At 37.4% G+C, this 22400-nt stretch overlaps 2 protein-coding genes across 3 annotated transcripts; one reads left to right on the top strand and one right to left on the bottom strand.

Moving 5' to 3' along the window:
* Positions 1-11029: 11029 nt before the first annotated feature.
* On the top strand, positions 11030-15240 carry cabp5b (calcium binding protein 5b). Its single transcript, XM_063471623.1, has 6 exons — positions 11030-11246; positions 12246-12276; positions 12383-12526; positions 13039-13148; positions 13291-13438; positions 13883-15240. The coding sequence occupies exons 1-6, from the start codon at positions 11196-11198 to the stop codon at positions 13909-13911; spliced, it is 513 nt and encodes a 170-aa protein (XP_063327693.1). The 5' UTR covers positions 11030-11195; the 3' UTR covers positions 13912-15240.
* A 117-nt stretch (positions 15241-15357) lies between these two features.
* On the bottom strand, positions 15358-22348 carry asphd1 (aspartate beta-hydroxylase domain containing 1). Of its 2 annotated transcripts, none has more exons than XM_063471621.1 (6): positions 22243-22348; positions 20644-21115; positions 20246-20452; positions 18860-19067; positions 18106-18219; positions 15358-17862 (listed from the first exon to the last, which is right to left on the bottom strand). In XM_063471621.1, the coding sequence occupies exons 2-6, from the start codon at positions 21094-21096 to the stop codon at positions 17753-17755; spliced, it is 1092 nt and encodes a 363-aa protein (XP_063327691.1). In that variant the 5' UTR covers positions 21097-21115; positions 22243-22348; the 3' UTR covers positions 15358-17752. The 2 variants fall into 2 exon arrangements, with proteins under 2 accessions (XP_063327691.1, XP_063327692.1); XM_063471622.1 differs by having other exon boundaries at positions 22212-22294.
* Between the last annotated feature and the right edge of the window lie 52 nt (positions 22349-22400).

Here is a 22400-nt window from a genome sequence, read left to right as displayed (position 1 = left end):
AGAAAATATTGCATTGAATAGATATTTTTAGTTTTAGTTATAAATCTACTGTGTGTCTGCTTGCTGCAGCAAATTTGGTTTTGTACATTTAAACTTTCAAACATTTTAATATCCATTTTCCAATAATTGCATATAGATATTAGCAGTACTATTCCCTTCATTAGATATGCTGGGGCAACGTTTGATGAACATGGATGCAAAAACTGATACAGTGATCAGAGAAGCTGACAGCAATGTGGATCAATCGGAGGGTCAAACACAGCACACAGACAAACACACATTTATGACAAAAGTGTTTTTCACATCGTCTTCTGCTGACTTAGGAAAAAGAATATCTGGAACACATAAGTTAATTTTTATAATGTAATTAGCGATACAAGGTTGAAAAACAGAAAAGAACAGTTTATTTCGTTTCTTTGTTTATTGCTTTGTACTTGCATTCATTGTTTTAATTGCTTTTCTAACTTGGAGTTATGTTTTTCATTGTTACCATAACATGTTTTTAGATTCTCTGCATTTTACTAATATGTTTTCACAGATGGTACAATCACAGGTGTTATTGTGACAGTGAGTTGAACATCATATTCTTGATCATCTACTGCCCCCTGTAGGTTCCTGTGAAACTGTATGATTGAAGGTTTTTGTAAAGCCTCTCTCATTACTTAAATCACTGTGTGTCTTTGGCACAGTAATACACAGCAGAGTCCTCTGGCTTTAGGTTGGAAAGTCTCAGATGCACCATGCTGTTGCTGTCATCTCTACTGATTTGTATTCGTCCACTCAAACTGTTCACATATGTGTTGCTGCTGGAATCTGAGTAGCCAATTCCCATCCATTCCAGTGCTTTTTCTGGTTGTTGTTTAACCCAGTTCATAGTACAGCAGGTAAATGTGAAACCAGAGCCTCTGCAGGAGAGACTGAGAGTCTCCCCAGGCCTTTTTACTACAGGACTGGAAGGAATGGACTCCATACTCTGACCTGTAACACCTGATGAAATGAAAGGACAGAAGAACAACACATTAGTTATCACCGGTTGACCATCAATCAGAGTGTCCTGGAAAATGATGAAACAGTAGGAAGCAAAATAACTCACAAGGAAATAAAAATGCAACCAGCAGAGTGAGTGTCTGTGCCATTGTGACTGTAGAGATTCTCCACTGCTGCTCTGAAAATCAACACAAAGTTTAAGACAAGTCAGCAGCACAGAAGTACACTGCACACAGTGAAGATTTGCATCAGGATATTAAGGAGAGGGAGTGGCTCTTGTGCTGGCATCTCTTATTATTTAATCAAATTTTTCATTCATTTTGTAATGTAGCAGATTTTCCTTGTTCCTGTGTAAAATGTCCAAAATTCCAAACATTTTGGAAAAGGATTTTGTGTGATTTCTTGTATCTAATTGAACTTTTACATATTTTTAAGCATAAATGTGATATATATGTGTGTATTTACCCCTACTAGATGCAGCTATGCGCTTTTTATTGTTTTGTCAGAAAACACATGATATGGCTTTCATGTGGACAATAGCAGATTCACACACACAAATACCTGTTTTTTTTTCTCCTCTGTGTATATGTGCCTAAAGACCTCCTCCACTTTTACTTTCCTCCGTTAGTCCCACTTCTCTCTCTCTAACTTTTAGTCTATTTTAGTGTTTCCAGCCACACTATAGCAGGTATCTTTGGATCATGGACAGAGGGTTCATCAGGTTTTTCCTCTCATTGCTTTGGGAAACCTGGATTTTTCTCTTTTTTCCTTTTTGCCTTACAGCATGATTCACACTGAGATGACTTTTGTTACATTAAAATGAATGTTATAGAAATTAGATCATGATTTTGTTTTTGTAATGTAATGCTAACAACAGCTAAGTATGACTCATTTAACTATACTTTGCTCGTATTCAAGTGCCATCCTGCTCTGATCTGTTATTATTTTGGTCTGACAGCTGCCCTGATACCTTCATGCTATAACTGATCAGCCGCTGAGCGGTTGTTGTTCAGGTTTCCTAATGGCTTGTGTGACTCTATCTGGCACAATAATACACAGCAAATTCCTCTGGCTTTAGGTTGGACAGTCTCAGATACACCATCCTATTGCTGTTGTCTCTGGTGATTTCTATAGATCCTTACATGCTGCTGGCATAAGCAGTTCTACTTGCATCATACCAGATGGCTCCCATCCATTCTAGTTTTTTTCCTGCTGGTTGTCTGATCCAGTTTATTCCACACTGGCCAAAATCAAAACCAGATCCTCTGCAGAAAAGCCTGAGGGCTTCCTGAGGGTTTTTCAGCACTGTAGTGGAGGGAATAGACTCCAAAGCCTGACCATTCAAACCTGCTAAAGCACAAAAAAAGAGATCAATGAAAATCAGAGAGAAATGTTTAGTAATTCAAACAATTTAAAAAACTGTTTTTTTGTGTGTCATTATCATGACATGAAGCAACTTTCAGGCCGGAGCACTGTCATCAGAAAAGTCTGAGCATGACTTTATAAGTGAAGGGATGAATGAAGTGCTTTGAGGGGAGAGTCAGTAAGTGGACAGTAGTTTGGCGTCTGTGCTTTACTAGGGAGAGGCTAAAATATCAATATCAAATAATCAAATGTGTCTCAAAAACTTTAATTTACAATATAAAAGACATTGAGATTACTTTTACTGTAAAATAGTGATATATGATTAAAACAGAGTTATAACAATAGGATAACATTTTATTGTATTCTGATTATGATTTGTTTAAGGATACTTTGCTGTTATGGTGGTGTAATTGTTATTAAATTGCCCCTCTGACAACCAGTTTTCTGGTATTTGGCTGAGGAAATTGGTGGTAAATAACCATTATAGAAGTCAAATGCTGTGTCGTCCTGCTCCAGCCACACACTCCAGGTAGCATCACAGGTCTTTATCTTCTCTGCCCATGTTTCAGCCACCAGATGGGACAGATTCAAATAAAGTCACATTAGACACTGAAGTCATCATATATTATACATAATTATTTTTGGCTCCTACGAATATCATGCTGTTATCATTAGAATAAAGATTGTGTATTAGATCTATATTATGTTCGTTACTGTGGGTGGTTCTCTGGCACCGTGATACACTGATCGTCAGAGTCAACGTCCTTCTGAAAGAGTCTGTGTTCATGCTAAACGTGTTCTTTACTGCTTGTACTGTTTGCTATGTCTGACATGTACATTACCAGTGGACTTAGTTTCTTTTTCTGCATGCAGCTCGTCTTATCCAGAATGTCCGAGCACTGACAATGTGAAAATAGACAAGTGATGGTCAGACGTTACCCTGGCTGCACAGTTGCAGAGACTGACTGGGTAAGCTGCTCACACTTCACACCTGTGGAATATAACATGGTGAACACTGATGTATTGCAACAGTGTAACATTAACAGTGCTTTGGTTATACTGTCCATGTATCTTTTTCAGTGAGGCTCACAGCAAAAGACCAACAGAGAATATGTAGGTAACATGCTGTATGAAATCAAAAACCTGTCCATGCCATCTTTACAAACACTCATGAAAAAATGAGTCGTTCTATACAGCTCAATTAATGTGAGCATGGTGATAAATTATGATGCGATCGCTGCAGTTTGCAAAATTTCTTCCCTCCTAGATATTCCACAATAGACTGTAACTGGTGTTGCATGGAAGTGGAAGCATTCAAGGACCACAGCAACTCAGCCATGAAGTCTCAGACCACATAAAGTTAGAGTTAGGTCGAATGCTGAGGTGCATTGTGCATAAAAGTACTGATGACTCAGTAACTCCAAAGCTCCAAACCTACCTGGTATTAACATCAGCACAAAAACTGTATGCCAGGAGCTTTATTACATGATTTTCAATTGTCAACCAACTCCCACAGGTGTGCTGGGCAGGTGGTCTAGTAGTTTTATCAATGTACTGTAGTATAAGTGCAGTCAGATTATCGAAGCAACACATTTGTTGTTTCTACATCAGATTTTTACTTGAACTCATGGCATTTTCAAGAAAAAATGTTTAGGAAAAGTCTAAATGTTATTTTTTTGACTATTCGACCTCCACCCTGCTGTTGTCTCTGGAGCAGGTAATCCAGTCTTTGGCTGACAAACCAAAACACATTGTGAATACTTCATCTGATACTGTAATGTCTTTGCTGTTGTTGTGTTTGCCAGACAACACTTTAAAAAAGAACAAGAAAAAAGAAAGAAAGAAAGAAAAATTGCTCTAACTAAAAAAAAAAACAGAGGCAATAAATTCCATAGTTTAAATTTAAAATTAATTTAAAATTAAAAATGAAATATGACTATATTAAATCTTTAAATGCTTAAATTAAACGTTTTTATCAATATTTATCATGTTCATTTACATAGAAATACTCTGGCTTCTAAAAATATGTATTTACAGATGGTACAATCACAGGTGTTATTGTGACAATGAGTTGAACATCAGATTCTTGATCATCTACTGCCCCCTGTAGGTTCCTGTGAAACTGTATGTCTGAAGGTTTTTGTAAAGCCTCTCTCATTACTTAAACCACTGTGGCTCTCTGGCACAGTAATACACAGCAGAGTCCTCTGGCTTTAGGTTGGAAAGTCTCAGATACACTATGTAGTTGCTGTCATCTCTACTGACTTCTATACGTCCACTCAAACTATTCGCATATCTGTTGTTGCTGGAAGGTCTGTGGCCAACTCCGATCCATTCCAGTGTTTTTCCTGGTTGTTGTCTTATCCAGCTCATACCACAGCAGGTAAATTCAGAACCAGATCCTCTGCAGGAGAGACTGAGAGTCTCCCCAGGCCTTTTTATTACAGGACTGGAAGGAATGGACTCCAAACTCTGACCTGTAACACCTGAGGAGATGAAAACAGAAAGGATGTTCTGCAATGCCTGGCTGACACAGTGTTTCTTCATAGTGAAGAAGCAGAAACACTTACATGGCAGAAAGAAAGCAACCAGCAGCAGAGTGAGTGTGTTTGTCATCCTGAGCCTGAAGAGTCTCCACTGCTGCTCTGATGATCAACACAAAGTACAAAATGGGTCAGCAAGACAGAAGTACACTGCACACAGTTGCATTTGCATCAGGATTTAATGAAGAGGGTGTGGCTCTTGTGCCAAGATAAACACATAGTAATTATCACACACTCTTTCACGTTTTACTTGTAAAAGAAAAGTATAAGTAAACATCCATTCAGACAGGCAGCACTGAATTAGGACATGATACAGTACTGGATAAGTGTTTGAATTGAATTGAATTGAATTGAATTGAATTGAATTGAATTGAACTGAATTGAATTGAATTGAATTGAATTGAATTGAATTGAATTGAATTGGAAACTACTGCATGAGTTCAGGAACTCTTCCTAAAGAAAATAAGAACGTAGTATCCAGGAGAGCCGCAGGTATCTCTCAGTACAAGCTTTTATATAGCAACATTTGTCTCCATTTTATATAGCAGCATTCTCCCTTTGTGATAGAGTCAGTTTAATTGCCTGACTCTTAAATTTTATAAAACTTGAACTATACAGTAGTAAGGATGTTTTTACTAAAAAAAAAAATGGAGTTTAAATTATTTGGGAAAAAAATGTTGTTCTATTTATACAGTGTTTCAATTCTTTTGAAACAAAGGTCTATTTGTGATTCTAATCCTGACAGACCACTGCATTTGTTCTGCTTCTTATTGTTTCATTATTTATCAGGACACGCTTACTGTTGGTCAGTCACTGATGCCAGAACATTTTGATTTTGATCTCTCTTTCTGGTGGTTCATCTGTTTTCATGTTACATGTCAGACTATGGTCTCTATTCCTTCTAGTCCTGTAGTGAAAAGGCCTGGGCAGACTCTCACTCTGTCCTCATTGTTCCTCATCTACCTGCTGTACGATGCACTGGATAAGACAAAAACCAGGAAAAGGACTGGAATGGACAGGAGTTGGCCACAGACCTTCCAGTGATAACAGATATGTGAGCAGTTTGAGAGGACATATAGAAGTCAGTCAGGATGACATCGACAGTATGACATACCTGATGTTTTCCAACTTAGAGTCAGAAAACTGTGTTCATCAGATGTCACAGGTCAGAGTAAGGAGTCTAATCCTGATAGTTCTGTGGTGGCTCTCAGTCTCCCTACAAGGTAATTGGTTTCACAGTGAAAGAATCACCAGTCAGCCTAACCCCACTAACTGCACATCTTTGGACTGTGGGAGTACGTGGCAAGAACCCACACAGACATGGGGAGAACATGCAAAATCCACACAGAAAGGCCTGTGTGGAGACAGCAGTTAGCACTTTTGCTTCAAAACAAGAAGGTCCTGGGTTTGAAACCACTATCTGGTTCTGGTTTTTCTGTGTGGAGTTTTTTGTATTTATGTATAATATTCATGTATTTTCAACATTATCTAAAGTACATGTAAGAAGTTTCTTATGATACTGATCTGAAATCATTAGTGTTCTGAGGGTTCCTCTTCTGGTGGTTTCATATTAAGAGTGTTCAGGTTCATGTTTAAATCTCCTGATGATTTGTGTTACTGTGGTTGGTTTTGCTTTACACTGGATAGTTTCAGATACACAATGCTGCTTCTGTTGTCTCTGGTGATTTTGCTTTTTACTCACGCCATTCAGTCAGAATACAGAGCTGCCGTCTCTGACTTTGGTTCTGCTGAAGGTTTCATCCTGTCAAAGGGAAGGAAAAAGGTGACCATCAAATCAAGTTAGGGAGGGGTCTTTAAGTTGTTGATCCAGGTATGCTTGGCCCCAGTTCTTTAAAAGTTATACTACAAACATCATCTTTGCTGTTTCAGTAGAGTTCAGTTTGGGTTTCTTCTGGTGTTCTCTTATATTGAATCTGATGAAGAAATCTATGTGAAACACCTTTGTTGTATGCTACATTTCAAAACTTGTATATTCACCACAGCAGACCCACATCAACAGTGTCCATTAATACAAAAGTAAAGTAGCCTAGTGTATGTGGAGTGGGATTCAGTGTTTTTCCTCTTTCTCATCTTTGGTCCTCCTCATGAAAGCTTCAAGGAAAATGTTTAGGAAAAAGGCAAATGACTGTTTGACCCTGCTGTTGTCTCTTGCACTGATAAACTCTCTGACTAAAGCATGTTTTAAATACTTCCAGATGTGTTTGCTTTTATTCACTGTTTGATGATCAACATCCTCTTCTCTGGAACACCTAGGAAAAAGACAAGTAAGATACTTGAACTAAGTTCTCTATCTCAAAATAAAAAACAAATAACGTTTTTTAAAGCTATGTTCTTGAAACATACAGACTCAAGAGAGACTCAAAATATTGATGGTTGATTGCTAGTGTTTAAATGTATTTATACATTTATTCTCTGATATGTTTGTTAGCAGTTATTACATTTTTTAAATTTGTATTCACACATGGAAGAATCACAAGTATTATCATGTCAGTGAGATGAACATTATATTCTTGATCATCTACTGCCCACTGTAGATCCCTGTAAAACTGTATGGCTGAAGGTTTTATATAGCCTCTCATTACTTAAACCACTGTGTGCCTGGCACAGTGATACACAGCAGAGTCCTCTGGTTTTAAGTTATAAAGCCTCAGATACACTATGTAATTGCTGTCATCTCTACTGATTTCTATACGTCCACTCAAACTACTCGCATACTTGTTGTTACTGGAAGGTTTCCTATCCATTCCAGTCCTTTTCCTGGTTGTTGTCTTATCCAGCTCATAGCACAGCAGGTAAATTCAGAACCAGATCCCCTGCAGGAGAGACTGAGAGTCTCCCCGGGCCGTTTCACTACAGGACTGGAAGGAATGGACTCCAAATTCTGACCTGTAACACCTGACTGACACAGTGTTTACTGGTCAATGATGAAACAGTAAGAAGCAGAAGCACTCGCATAGCGATTTAATTAATTTAATGTGTCTCTGGAACAGTAATACACAGCAGAGTCCTTTGGCTTTAAGTTGGAAAGTCTCAGATATGTCGTGCTGTTGCTGTCATCTCTGCTGACTTTTGTGCATCCTCTCAAACTGCTCGCATAGCTGTTGCTGCTGGAAGAAGAGAAGCCAATCCCAATCCATTCCAGTGCTTTTCCTGGTTGTTGTCATATCAATTCAAAGTACAATAGGTAAAGCATAGTACAGCAGGTGAAACCAGATCCTCGACAGGAGAGACTGAGAGTCTCCCCAGGCCTTTTCACTACAGGACTGGAAGGAATAGACTCCACACTCAGACCTGTAACACCTGAGGAAATGAAAACAGAAAGGATGTTCTGGCATTGACTGACTGAGACAGTGTTTCTTCATAGTGAAGAAGCAGAAGCACTCACATGGCAGAAAGAAAACATCCAGCAGCACAGTCAATGTGTTTGTCATCCTGAGGATTTAGAATCATCAGTTTACATGAAAAGCATCTCTTTGGATTGTGGAAGCAGAAGTCCTGGGAGAGAACCCACAGGCACAGGGAGAACATGAAAGTTCCACATAGAAAAGGTCCAACATGGATACAAACCCAGGACCTTGTTGAGACAGGGGCAACTAATCAATTGAGAAGGTGTGTAATGCTGATAAAAAATCATCTACTGGAACATTTAACTAATGAAGTTCATCAGTAACAATTGCTTAGTATAAAAAGAACATCCCTGAGAGGCTAAGACAGAAGTAAAGATGTGGAGGATCTCACTAATCTGTGAATTTGGCAAATTCAATTCACATTAAGCATTTTCTATTGTGTGTAATATACGATCAATAAACATTTCAGAGAAACTGAAGACATTTTTGTACAAAAGGGACAAAAACAGTTAGCAGGTGGCACTGAATTAGGACATGATTCTGTACTGAAAAGCACAGAAATTCAAGGACATCACATGTACCAGGATTGTCTCCATGTAATAGAGCAGCATTGTTTCTTTGTAATTAGTTCTGCGTTATTGTCTGTTTGTTATATTCTGAGAAATTTGAAGCATACACTCAAAGGAGGGCTTTAATTATTTGAAAATTGGTATATTATTTATAGCACCCTAATGCAGACTTTCTTTATGAACAATTGACAATAATTTACATTTTCTACAGTGACTCAGCTTCTTTGGAAACAGTCATACTATTTGTGATTCAAATCCTGACAGGCTACTGCGGGTGTTTAATTCTGTTTCAGTTCTGACCTCTGTGAACCAGATTTAAACTGCTTCTTATTACTCCTTCCTAATCTGCACAGAAAGATGTGAGTTTGCATAGTGGAAAAAAAAAAGTTTCAAACTAAAAAAAATCACATTTGCACATGTTTTTGGTTGTGCTTGTTTAATTTCAGTTTCATGCCTTGCTGATATTTTAACTATCATATGCAAAACATTTCTGCCTTTCATCATTAGTCAAGCGTCTTTAATCATCAAAATGAGCCATGAGAATAAAAAACAAAAGAAAAAATACATTTAAACACCACATTTCTAGAATTTGTCTCCGACAGAAAGAAAAAAGCATTAATACTTTAGATTTGTCAGTGTTTGTTTGTTCTTATGATTATGTTTGCATACAGTGTATTCACCACTTCAGGCCTGGACACCTGCTGACATTCAAATGTGTGCAGTGAAACGTGTGCCTTCTGTTTTAAGTACCTGTATTTGTAGTGCTGATTGTTTTTTAAAGCAGTTTCACATCTACAGCTGTGGTCCCAGAGGTATGTAGAGACGGAGCAGTAAGTCTCTAAAGATGATACTGCATGTTTCAAAAAACAAGAAAACAGGAAACCTTCAAGACTCACTGGGCATTGTGACAATACTACAGTAACATTTATCTCAAAATGCTTTACAGTACAAGCCATATTCACCCATTTCCACACCACACACACACATATACGCAGGCTTTTAATCGAGACACAGCTTTTGCTCTGTCACACATACACACTTCCAGAGAGCGCAGTTGCTTTAATAAAGGAAAACATCCAGTCAACAGCAGGGCAGAAATATCCAGTTTACCATCTGGATATCTGCTCTCAGATCTTAAGTGGGAGGGGCAGATTTGTCTGAGTCATATAAATAAAAATGCAGCTAAATGCTGCATGGAATTTATTCCTGTTTTTCTGCTTTCACTAACAAACACGTTCAGTTTGCTACCAAACTTCCCACAAGCCTAATATTTATTTTTGTTCTATCAAAAATAAATGATTTAACGAACAACTGAATTTTGACCAGTTTCTCCTAACCCCCAGCCTGAACAAATCCAATGACACAAACTACCACTTAAGGTACTTTGATAATGTCAGGAGAAACTCAAGAAAAAAGTCTTTATTAACAAAGTGATTGTTATTAGGTACCCAACTAACTGGCAGTCCTTCTTGTCTGGTGTCATTATGGACAAAACCTATTTACTGCTTAACAATTTGGAAAATGTTACAAGCATGAGGATGATGTAACACTGATTAATATTCATTTCATTAATAGTTTTTACAAAAGACATCAGGACATGACATAACTACACTAAGACAATTTTATGTGGTGAATACAGTTAATCTGTTATATAAACATGTATAATTTTAAATACATATCTGATGCCTGAGCTAACTGCCACAATCTCATTTTCCAGTATTTATTTTGAGGCGTCGCATTGGTCACGTGCTTATTTATTTAAAATTATGTGATGCGGCAAATAATGTGTGTTCATGAGTTAAGACTTAAGAATACGATGCAGATTGACGGCATTACACACATCATATAATTTTGACAAAGCATTGGTTTATATGGTCATATAACAGGACACTGCTCTATTCTCATATAAAATATGTAAGCGTCACAGCGATTCTTTGTTTTCGCTGATTGTTTGCATGTAGAGACTATGACAAATCCTAAGCATTCACTGAGGGGTCATATAATAAACCATTTTGTCTATTTTTAAATATGTAATGAAAGCAGATTGTAGATAGTAAAACTGATGTAACAAATTAAAAAGCTTATTTTTTTTATGTATAGGGTAACATTTGAACACGTATGTGAAATTGTCTGTATGCACAGCATTTGAGCCTATCTTTCTTTTCCAGACCAAAGCGGCAGAGATAATCCATATGAGACATCCCTCGTCTCGTCTGGCGTATGTGGACCGCAGCTGATCTCAGTTCATACACACACACACATACTCTCACTCGCTCACACTAAAAACAGAAGGAATTTATATTTTTATAAGAAAGAAATTCACAAATACACATAGCTCAGGGATCTTGACTGAATCTGGCATCATGAGTCTTAAACAGCCCTGCATCTTTCTCAAAGGAGGCAAAAGGAGACATGTAAGTAAACATGCTTTTATGATTTCAGTTTGATCCTGTGACTTTATGGCTTTATCTTAAATTTCTAAATGGCAGATTAAAAGTAAGTCTATTTTAATTTCTCTTCTTTTTCACTGTCAACAGACATTCATTATTTTTTGGTAATAGTTGTTTTGGTTCTTATGGTAATTCTTATATCGTAGAATTTTCAGCTAATGAGGAAACAGGCTTAAAGAACTAATTCCAAGGCCGATTTTTGCTTGGTTCCTCAACAGGATGCTTTTTCTCTCATTTTCTTTGAATACATTTTCTAATTTCATAGTAACAAGACACTTTATACATAATTTTAACAAACATAGCTTAACCAAATGAAGGCTATGATCTACACAGGACATTCTGCACGGGACATTTGATCAGATAGATACTGTAGCTAAAGAACATGCCATGCAAGGGTGTATATGAACATAATAATACATGTTAAACCATGTACCATTCGGGAATAAAGACAGCAACAGTTAGAAGAATATCCCAGACAAAAGTATAATTACATAAACAACTATAAATGTATTTCACTCACACAACTGTATTAAAGATTTTCAAATTCAAAATAAAGTCAGTTAAAATTATCATGCCTGAGTGACTCTGGCTCCGTCTCTTAGCTTACAATATTTTATTGCAGTAATGTTTAAATAAGTTATACACACTTACATATCTTAAAGTCATTGAACAAAAGCAGTTTCAGCTAATGTGTTATGGGTGTGCTTATTACACAGGGAACATGATTATATATTTGTATGCAGAGCTTAAGGAGCCTTGCAGAAATACACAGCATGCATGACTGTTACTTTCAGAAAGAGTCGTTTGTCCCCAGGGATGAGAATGTGTTGCGTGATTTGGTAACATCTGTCCAAGAACAACAGATGAAGAGTGCTTCATTGAGGCCGATGTTTACCAAATAGGTCAAATTTGTGGCACTACTGAAGCATTACTAATATCATTTTCATTTAAACTGTTTTGCAGTCAAGAGCACTTACACATGATGAGATAGAAGGTAATTATATGTTACGCTTTCATATTTACTTTATAAATATTTACTTTATAAAGGGTTGTATAATTCTTTACATTTCTCACTTTTCCTCAAATTGTATGCTCCACAGAGTTACGTGAAGCTTTTGTAGAGTTTGATAAGGACAAGGATGGTTTAATAAGCTGTAAAGACTTGGGGAACTTGATGAGGACCATGGGTTATATGCCAACTGAAATGGAGCTGATAGAACTGAGCCAAAACATCAACATGAACCGTGAGTAATGTGACAACAAAGTAAAACTAAAACCTACAGTTTATGAACTGAAGAAAATCAAGTCTAACTATCACATTTTATGAAGAATAATACAGACAAACATAACAGTGACATTAAAAAACACCTTTTTTTCTGTGACACACATTTGACATTTTTAAATAGGTAATAAAGTCCCATATTTGTTGATTATGTTTTGGTTTTTCACTGTTATTTCTGTTATTATTTTTCTACAAACACAAATAGATACATGGGATCATTTCTTCTTAAAGTTTCTGGAAACCTGACTTGAAAATGGTTCAATAATGCTGACATTTCCTATTTCATATGGGTATAATGACAATAGTCATCATTATGCATTTTATGATCATTTTGCTAATTGTATGTCAGTGTGTGTGTACATATGGACATTTATGAAACCCATAGAAACACTATTGTAATGTATTTCATTCTAGTCCATCATCACAGGAAGACAAATGCCCTGCTTAAAGTATGTTATCGAAATCTTATTGCAGTTGGGGGGCGGGTGGACTTTGAGGATTTTGTCGGCCTAATGACCCCCAAGCTTCTGGATGAAACTGCAGGGATGATTGGTTTGAAGGAACTCAAAGATGCTTTCAAAGAGGTGACTCACTTTGTGGTCTTTGGCACCCCATGGTGGACAGTGCATGAACTTACCTTAAAAAACTTTGTTAGAGCATGAAACTCATGCAGCAGAACTCTAAAAGGTTTGCAGTATTTTGATGGCTTCTTCCTCTTTTCTGCAGTTTGATTTAGATGGCGATGGTGCAATCACTTCTGATGAAATGAAACATGCTATGGTGAAGTTGTTGGGCAAACACACCAGCAAAAATGAAATTGATGCAGTGGTCAAGGAGGCTGACAACAACGGTGATGGAACAGTTGACTTTGAGGGTAAGTTAAACAAACATAGACAACAAAAAAATGATTTCATTTTACAGCAACTTTTTATATTATTTTGTGTTACCTCACATAATAATATTACTATTACTATAACTGTGAAACAGGAAAGTTAAAGAAACATAAAGAAGTTGTGAATTCAGCTTAGTTTTAATTTATAATTACAGTCACCTCAAGGAAAAGGAAGTTAGTGTAACTTGTGCTTTTGTTGTTGTGATAAGTACATATTCAAAATTTGTCTTCCCAATACTGTGACAGTCCTCGGTAGAAAAACATATTACACACGTATTTACCGATATTTCAATCTTGCTGGCAAATCTATGTCATCAATAATGCTGCTGCAAGGCTGCAACATATACATAAGAATGAATAAATACTTGTAGCTTCCCGGAGCTAGAAGAAAATAGCTTATTGAAGCTGTGTTTATTTTCTTTACAGAGTTTGTGAAAATGATGTCACAGAAATGAGAACAAAGGAATGAAGAAAGGAGCAGATGTATTTTTATTACGTTTTCTGTTATTGTTATTTTGTAATTTCTGGTAATGGGCTCCTGCATCACTGCTAGATAATGTGGCACTCATTATTTTTAAAAAATCTTACTTATTAATTTATGGATTTGCTATTGTTAAAATTTGTTAGCTCTAGAAAGCCAGACCTGATTTTGTATATTTGTCACTTGTCCCCTTCTTTCTTAATGCCCTGAATGTGTCCAAGTTAAAAATGACAGGTTGTATCTGTGTCGTTGTTTGATTTTTAAAATTTATAAATAAATATAAAATATTAAAAATAGCAACTCTACAGTATATTAAGTTAATTTATGATCTGGAAAGACTTGGTGGGCTGCAGGGCATACCGATATTTCATGCTGGAAGTGATTTACATTGCATGAATTCCTTCCTGGACATTTTCACCTTTATTAGTACTGCATGTTTAGCTGAAATTCTTGTTTTTGGCTCAGATAAAGGATTGCAATTTATGTAAAACTACAGAAGGTCATTGATTTGCAGTTTAACTTAGCAGTGGGGGTTTACTGACACGCTAATTACTGTATTCCCTGAACAGATACACGCATTTCCCCACTTTTACTGCTAATCACCAGACAGGAGGTATAGTCTAAGTGGTGCTGTGTTCTTGGATTTTAATTACCCTTATTTGGATAAAACATCAGAGATTAGGTTTCTTTATTGCTCTGTGACATGTGAGATAATTGAAACATATAAGATGATTGTGGTCGAGATGCATTGTAATTTTTTTTCTTTCTTTTTTTTCCCTTTTTTTTTGCTTTGGCACCTTTAAATTAATATCTGAAAAAAATAGTTACAAAAATTAATAATCATCATTTTCCATGACCAAATTAACATAATTAATACAATGTTTTGTATATGTGTAAAAAAAAAAAGTGATATTTATTGAATAATGAGTATTATTTATGCATGTTGTTGTAATGTTTTGCTCTTTGGTTGTGTTTCCACTGTCTGCTGTCTGCTCATGAGGCTCAGCTGTTTTGGGAAAAAGAAGAACAGGACACAGATGTTACTCTGGGATGGGTGATATTTTCTTTACTGACAGTCACAGCTTGAAGTTATTTCCTCTATGATCAGGACTAACTAGTTTGCCTGTTATGGCAAATAGACAGTGTTCTCAAAATTATTTTATTCCAGACTGCAGGTTGTGTAAAGGTTGAAGTTGTTGTATCCCATTTTTCTCTCTGCTGCGATGACTTGGGTAAAAATCATTCAGCATCTTTTCTCTTCAAAGTCAAGATTGCAAAATCTGTAATAAACCTCTGAAGGATGGCTGTTTCCATGAAATTTTATTTATTACTGGAAATTTTTCTCAACAATAGACCAAGCAGATTATTTCCAGTTGAATACTAATGACTGATGTAATTTCCAAACAGCAGACTGCCAGTGATAGTAAACAGAGATTTATTTTTCAACCACTTTCCATATTAGACATCTTTCACTTTTGAAAATCCCTCTATAGTTGCTAATTCTGTTGCATAACAAAAGAACAGCATGTGAGTTCTTGCATGTGACAAAGGCTTCTTTCATCTTTCAGACTTACATGTAATGGTTAAGTTTCTAAAGACTAATATCAAGGCTGGTGATGACAAATAATGTGTGTTATAGAACTTTGTTACAGTTGCAGAAAAAAAAACTTCTTTCTGACTGGATGACTAATAATATTGCAATATGCCATTAGTGGCATACAAATATCTCTACAATATAGGTTTAACTTTATTTTAAAATATTTACTAGTAAAGTTTTATTAATATTATTAATTTTTTTACTTCATATCCCTTCATTTTGGCAAAAAATATTATTTTACTCGCTTTTAAATTGTTATACTATTTGCTAATGACTGTGAAAGCTTCATTATTTCTTCCCAGTAAATGTCCCCTGCTGAATGAATCATTCCCATACAACTGCATTTAAACAGTCTCGGGAATAATCTGTCTCTTTGGGATGGATTAGTTCAGTCAGTGTAATCCCCATCATGGGACCCTCACAGGAACAGATGGCAGATAAGACAAAATCGGCACACTAATTCTTATCTACCGACTAAAAAAAGGAAGCAAAAAAGGGCAAAATGACCTAAATGCTTGGGAATGTGTTTCAGTATGATGTTTTGAATTAAAAGACACATTCATTAAAGTGTTTGTGTGATATGTTTTAGACTGCATACCTTTTTGTAGACTATAAACTTACCCATGTCCCTAAATAATTATTTTCGCCTAAATAATTAAGTTTTGAAACATATACAAATAAGAATATTCAAATATTCAATGCAGCAACTTATTGTGTTTAGGCATGTAGAAACTGTCATGAAGAACTTACACCGTGGCCTGGTTGTTAATGTCAAATGGGGTGGTCTGAGTATTTCAGAAACTGCTGATCCACTGAGATTTTCCCACCTAAACATGTCTAAGATTTGCAGACAATGGACAAAAAAAGAGAAAATATCCAGTGAGCGGCAGTTCTCCAGCTGAAAATGGCAGAGGTCACAAGAGAATGGTCAGACTCCTTCAAGGAAGACAACGGTGACTCAAATAACCACTTCTTTTAGCCAATGTATGCAAAAGAGCCTCTCTGAATGCATAACATGGAATCGTAAAGCAACTACAGCTGCAGAAGACCACAGTAGGTCCTACTCCTGTCAGCTGAAAAAAGGAAACTGAGACTACATTGCGCAGGAAAAATGTTCCCTGATGAGTCTCAGTTTCCAGTGTGACATTAAGATAGTGGGTCAGAATTTTGTAAACAACATAAAAGCATGGATGCATACTGCCATCTGTACATCCATCCATCCAGAAGATACTTGGGCCCCTTGGTACCGCCTGACTAAATATAGCAAGACAATAATGGTTTGATCATTTATTTGGTTTTTGATTTCCAAACAGCATTGACAAAAGCCTCATATATAGGACTGTGCAAAAGTTTTTGAGCCACACAACAGTATTATTATTATTATTATTATTATTATTATTATTATTATTATAACAAAGAATAAACATGTTTATATTAAATATTGAATTTCAAGCTTATTATAATTTTACAATTCTATTTTTACCTTATGTACTGAATTATCATGTGTTCCTATATGTTTCAATAAATCACTGCACCTACGTCCCATTTTCCTAGTAAAATATAAAGAACTGACAGATGGATCAAGACTTTTGCACAGTACTATATGTCGTATAATATGTAAACCACTGCATGGCAATCAGTTATAAACAAAACTATAGGAAAGCACTTCTATATAGAAATATACAAGCATACACAGAGGACTGCATGTAGGGAAAGAAAGAACCACAGTATATATTAGTCAAAATATTTTTGGCAATAGTTTTGGAAAATAAAAATCATTTTATATTACAATTGTAATATTTATCTTTTTTTGGAGGGGTGGGGGGGGGGGGGTCACAGTTTTTCTGGTTGAATCATCCCCATAGCATATCAGCACATGCATCAACAGTTGAAAATAAACTCCAGTAGTTTTCACATGCATAAAGTTATGATGCCAAGTTGCTAACGCTGGATCTGCTCTTTGTGCTTTCAAGTGATGCTTAGTTTGTGGCCTAGCATCCAGCCTATAACAACAATGTAATGCTTTCATGTGGTAAATCTCGGTGTAGACCCTAAATCCAACAGCACTTGAAAGCATGGCTAATGGCTTGTGTAATTCTTGGGCCAGATTCACACAGCGGTTAATTTACTGGAATGAGATGCATGTCCCAGGACAACCAGGCCTAATGTAAGGCATCTCTTCGTGTTGTATACAAGTACACAGATAAACAAAAACATTTTAGAGGTCAGGGCTGAACATGAAGTCCAGGGCTTGTCTCTCTGCTGCAGCCACATTTGGATGCCAAAGGTCCACGCTCAAAATGACGCTGGGTCTAGAATCTGGAGGGCCTTTAAAAGGAGACGGAGATATATAGCATTTAAAAAAAAGGAATTGCTGTTTATACTTATCTAAAACAATTCGTGAAAATTGAGCAGAAATCTTATCTGTTTTTTAAATTTCCCACCACATTTTACATCTTAACATTTGGTCATATGTTAATTAATAAATGCAATAAGCTAAAAGGTTTTCCCAAGATACCTGTTGTGATCACAAATTAATTCATTTTTCAAAGCCATTTGTGACTCACTGACCCTTGTGGGAGACAGTGTGAAGGAAGGAGTCATCAACCAGGAGGCAGTGTCCTTCTGACCAGCACTGAGGCTCCCCTCCCACCACCAGCTCGCACAGGGGTGGAGTCTGCAGACCTACAACAGCGACATCTGTCTTTCAGCTTTGGTTTTAAAAACACAGCATTATGCTTTCCCCTTTACTTAAAAGGGCATGGCTTCCAACCCTGTTTTTATTTAAAGCAGCAAGGATTATAGCCAGATGGATCACATTACAAAAATGACAAGAGGGAACTGAACCTCAACCCTGACCAGAGAAGTATCACATTATGCAATGGTTTAGTATTTAATCTGGTTTTTCTTCTATTTCTCTATAGTGCAGCGAAGTCTGACAACAATTTATTATGTGCACCCAAACAGTTCCACCTTTAAATCTTAAATCCAATAATACTGCTTTGTTTTTGCTCGCACAGTGCATTATGCATAATGAACTTCTAATAATTTACATTACTTGAGGTAGTTCCTGCACTACACACACATACATACCCTGAAGTCCTACAGGTGATAAACCAGTGTGTGTGTGTGTGTGTGTGTGTGTGTGTGTGTGTGTGTGTGTCTGTGTGTGTGTCTGTGTGTGTGTGTGTGCGCTTTGATGTAAATATCATGAAAACAGGTCATTAGGTAGAGGAGGATAAATCCATGTATTAGTGTAGTGTGGATAGTTACAAGAGAATAAAAAAATTCCATTATCCACAATAACTATAAGTCCATTACATACCAAGATGACAACGCAGGCGTGTATTAGTGGGTCCATATGTGCTTCCCAAAGTTGCTCCAGGGCCCAGCAGCCAAAATCCTGCTGATCCCAATGAGTTGCTGTTTATAAAAGTACGTAAAGACAGAAGTGTCCGGTAGGTGCAGGGACAGGCACGGCAGTTTCCTGCCACAGAGACACCAGCGCTGTACAAAGGAAACACAGCTTGGCCCTGAAAAAGATAAAAGTCCATGTTTAACATTTGATACAGATCTTTTTCTTTCTAACAGTTCAGATCACAAGCTTACATCCACTCATCGTGGGCATGAAGTCATAGTAATTTGGGGATTTTAATGATTTCTTGGAACTGTTCTTTTTCCAGGGTGGGATGATTTTACAGCACACATCTTTAATTGCTTTAGAAAACGAGAACTGGGTCCACACATTTCAATTTATTTAGGATTTTATCTAATCCACACAAAAGTATGCATATGGGTTCAAATATATATATATATATAAGTACTCACTTTAATATTTTAATAAGTGGTGCTGAAGCTTCTGTAATCCCCTTTAACATGACAAGGTCCAGGTCTATTAACTTCTCATTGGTGATAATAACCAGCTACAGCTTGACTGACCAATACTCAGAACAATAGTTATGCAGATGTGTCACCACTTTGCCAAGTAGACACAAACTGCCACCCTCAGATGAGATGAAGCCAGTTTTGCATTGCCATGAACTGAGAGGGTGCCAAGCTAGAAAGAAGTCCCTGCTCCAAAATCAACACCTTTGAACTAGACTGAAATTTAGTCCAATTGTGGACTAGTTTTCAAAGCTGGGTCCAAGCCAGAAAAAACTGTTTAAATTTACTCTACCAATTCTACCAAGAAGAATGGACAAATATCTGGCCAGAATTTTGTCAGAAGCTTGTTAATGGCTATCAAAAGCACTGATGTGCAACTTGATTTAAACAAATTTCACTTTTACTCTGAGGCTGTCTGCATACTTTTGATGCTGTGGATTAGAGAAAATCCAAAATAAATTCAAACTTGTGCTCCCAGTTCTTGTTTTTTAAAGTCATTAAAGATGCATGCTGTACAAACATGGCACCCTGGAAAAAGGACAGTTCAGATAAATCATTAAAGGTCCCAAATTAACATGACATTCATGTCTTTGATGAGAGTAAACTAGAGACCACAACTGTACATTATAAGCCAAAAAAAAAACAGTGAAAAAAATAATGAATTATCTGAAAAATGCCATCATACTAAAAGATATCTCAGGAAGTGTAGTAGATTGCCAGGTCTTGCCAAGTTCTTTCCATGGTATTTTAAATGACAGATAATTATTTTGGGGATGGTGCATTACATCACTCTCTCCCAGTTGGCCTGAAGGATTTTATTGCATACCTTTGGTCCTACACAGGTCCAGCCTAATTTTGAGTCAATGCCCTTCTGGTAAACAGCCTGGAATTCAGCCAAAATCGCAGGGTAGTTGGCTTCCAAGACTTCAATGTCATGTCGATGAGCGTCACGTGGGAAGAAAGGCACACTTGGAACATCTGGCAGGAAGAAGAGATGAGGCTTCTGTATAGCAGAGTGATCATTCAGTCTGACCTAAAGTGAGACAAATGAAAAAGCTGTGATTATTTCTTGGCAGAGTTTTCTTTTGTTTTCTTTGGCTTCAAGAATGCAGCTGTTAATGAGGCATTTGACTGACAACTTTCACAAAAAAATCTGCAGCTATGCATGCTCTGGAAATCTTAAACCATTGTGGAACAACTCTTGCAGTCCACTTGGAAGCATACCTGCTCGCGGAGGCCCTTATGAATGCGGCCCATGCCCACCCAACTGTAGCGTTTGGCATACTCCTGCAGGGCTGTGTACAACTTCTTGGCTTCTGCAGATGCCTGGGCAGGGAACAAGGCATGACTCAGCACTGGGGTGAGGTAGCCCCGTCCCTGCTCATCGTCTTCCACTGTTTCCATGGAAATAAAGGGACTAATTTGATCACTCCTGGACAGCTTGGATCGTGCACTGCACTTTGTTCCAATACAGCTACCGCTACGGGACATCATGGACCTCCTTGAGCTTGACTTGAGCTTTCCAGCATGCGCATGGCCTGGGATTGGCAGATCGGAGCCCATCCGATAACAGTGCCAAAGAAACAAAAGCAGTAGAGTCCACAGAAGGCCGCTCAGTGAGTGTACACCCAGCTCCATATACGGAGTCAAGGGAAGCGTGTTCATTGACCAGTGCATCCTTTAATTTTGGGAGACACTGAAATAATAAAATAGAAACAGACTGAGAGATAATACAGCATGTGTAATATGGCAAAGTTCTGTAAAATACTTTACTTCCTTTATGAATTTAAGGAGTTTTACAGATGCCATCACACTTGCACTTTTTGTATGGTCATGTTTTTAATGAAAGTGGCTTCATGTATTTTTTTTAATTTATGGAACAAAACAACAAGAAGATTTTTCCCACAGTTCTGTTTTGCTTGCAGTCCAAAGCAAACAAAAGACCGTCCTTGCCCAACCTATTTTCTTTATCGTAATCCCCCTTCAGGCCATGGGGATTGAGGTCGATGTCAGAGTGGACTTGAGAGAAAACAGTGGACATGTAGCTTTGGATCACTGGGTCACTTACCCACCCCCTTTTTTTAAGTTGGAGGCTGACATGGTGTTACATAAGAACTGATCTGTGACCCAAACTAGCTGTGGATTTCACTGCAGGCTGTAGGCACATTAAGGTCTTGTGACTACAAAGTTTAGCTTTTACTTTGAATTCACAGAACTTTTGAAACATTTTTTTTTTGTATTTTTAATATTTTTGTCCTGCTGCACAAACCCACTGTTGTACACTATATAGTATACCTATTAGTTAAAATATTAGTATTGCATGACTAGTGCAACTGTTGCACTTGGCCTTTGGGGTATATACGTGTGTGTGTGTGTGTGTGTGTGTGTGTGTGTGTGTGTGTGTGTGTGTGTGTGTGTGTGTGTGTGTGTGTGTCTTTAGAAGATTCAGTAAACAAAGTGTCGGGGTTTGGTCATATTTCTGCACATTCGTTTAGCCGTCACATCAACATGTAGTGGAAGCACCCCGTGCTGCAGCACAGACACACACCATAAATGTGTTTCATGATTTGTGGGTGATTATCTTGCGCATGCTTCAGCATACATTTTTGGTTTTTTTGGTTTTTGTTTTTTTGCTCTGCACCAGCCCCCACAGCTCAGCTGGCTTGTTTACTGCCCGTGTTCCATGTTGGAGCAAACATCCACCCATTCCAAGAATCAGCGGCTGAAAATGTTCGCCATGCACACGGTACGACACATGCAGGCCTTTAAATGAATAAACATACACTATTTACCGTGCCGCTTTTCCCGTCCCTGTCAGATTACCTTGATAAAGGCTACAACGCAGCGCTGTGTCGGGACGCACTTCAGCACCGCGTCGGTGGACAGCTCCTCCACCGCTGACAGACAAAATGTGGTGAGGAGCTTCGCGGCGCTCTGCAGTTACAGCATTTCGCCGCTAGGGTGCACCTGGCGCTTCAACA

The sequence above is a fragment of the Pelmatolapia mariae genome, linkage group LG4 (genome assembly GCF_036321145.2).
Source record: "Pelmatolapia mariae isolate MD_Pm_ZW linkage group LG4, Pm_UMD_F_2, whole genome shotgun sequence".
In the NCBI taxonomy this organism is placed as follows: Eukaryota; Metazoa; Chordata; class Actinopteri; order Cichliformes; family Cichlidae; genus Pelmatolapia; species Pelmatolapia mariae.
This window is presented reverse-complemented; position numbering and strand designations above follow the sequence as displayed.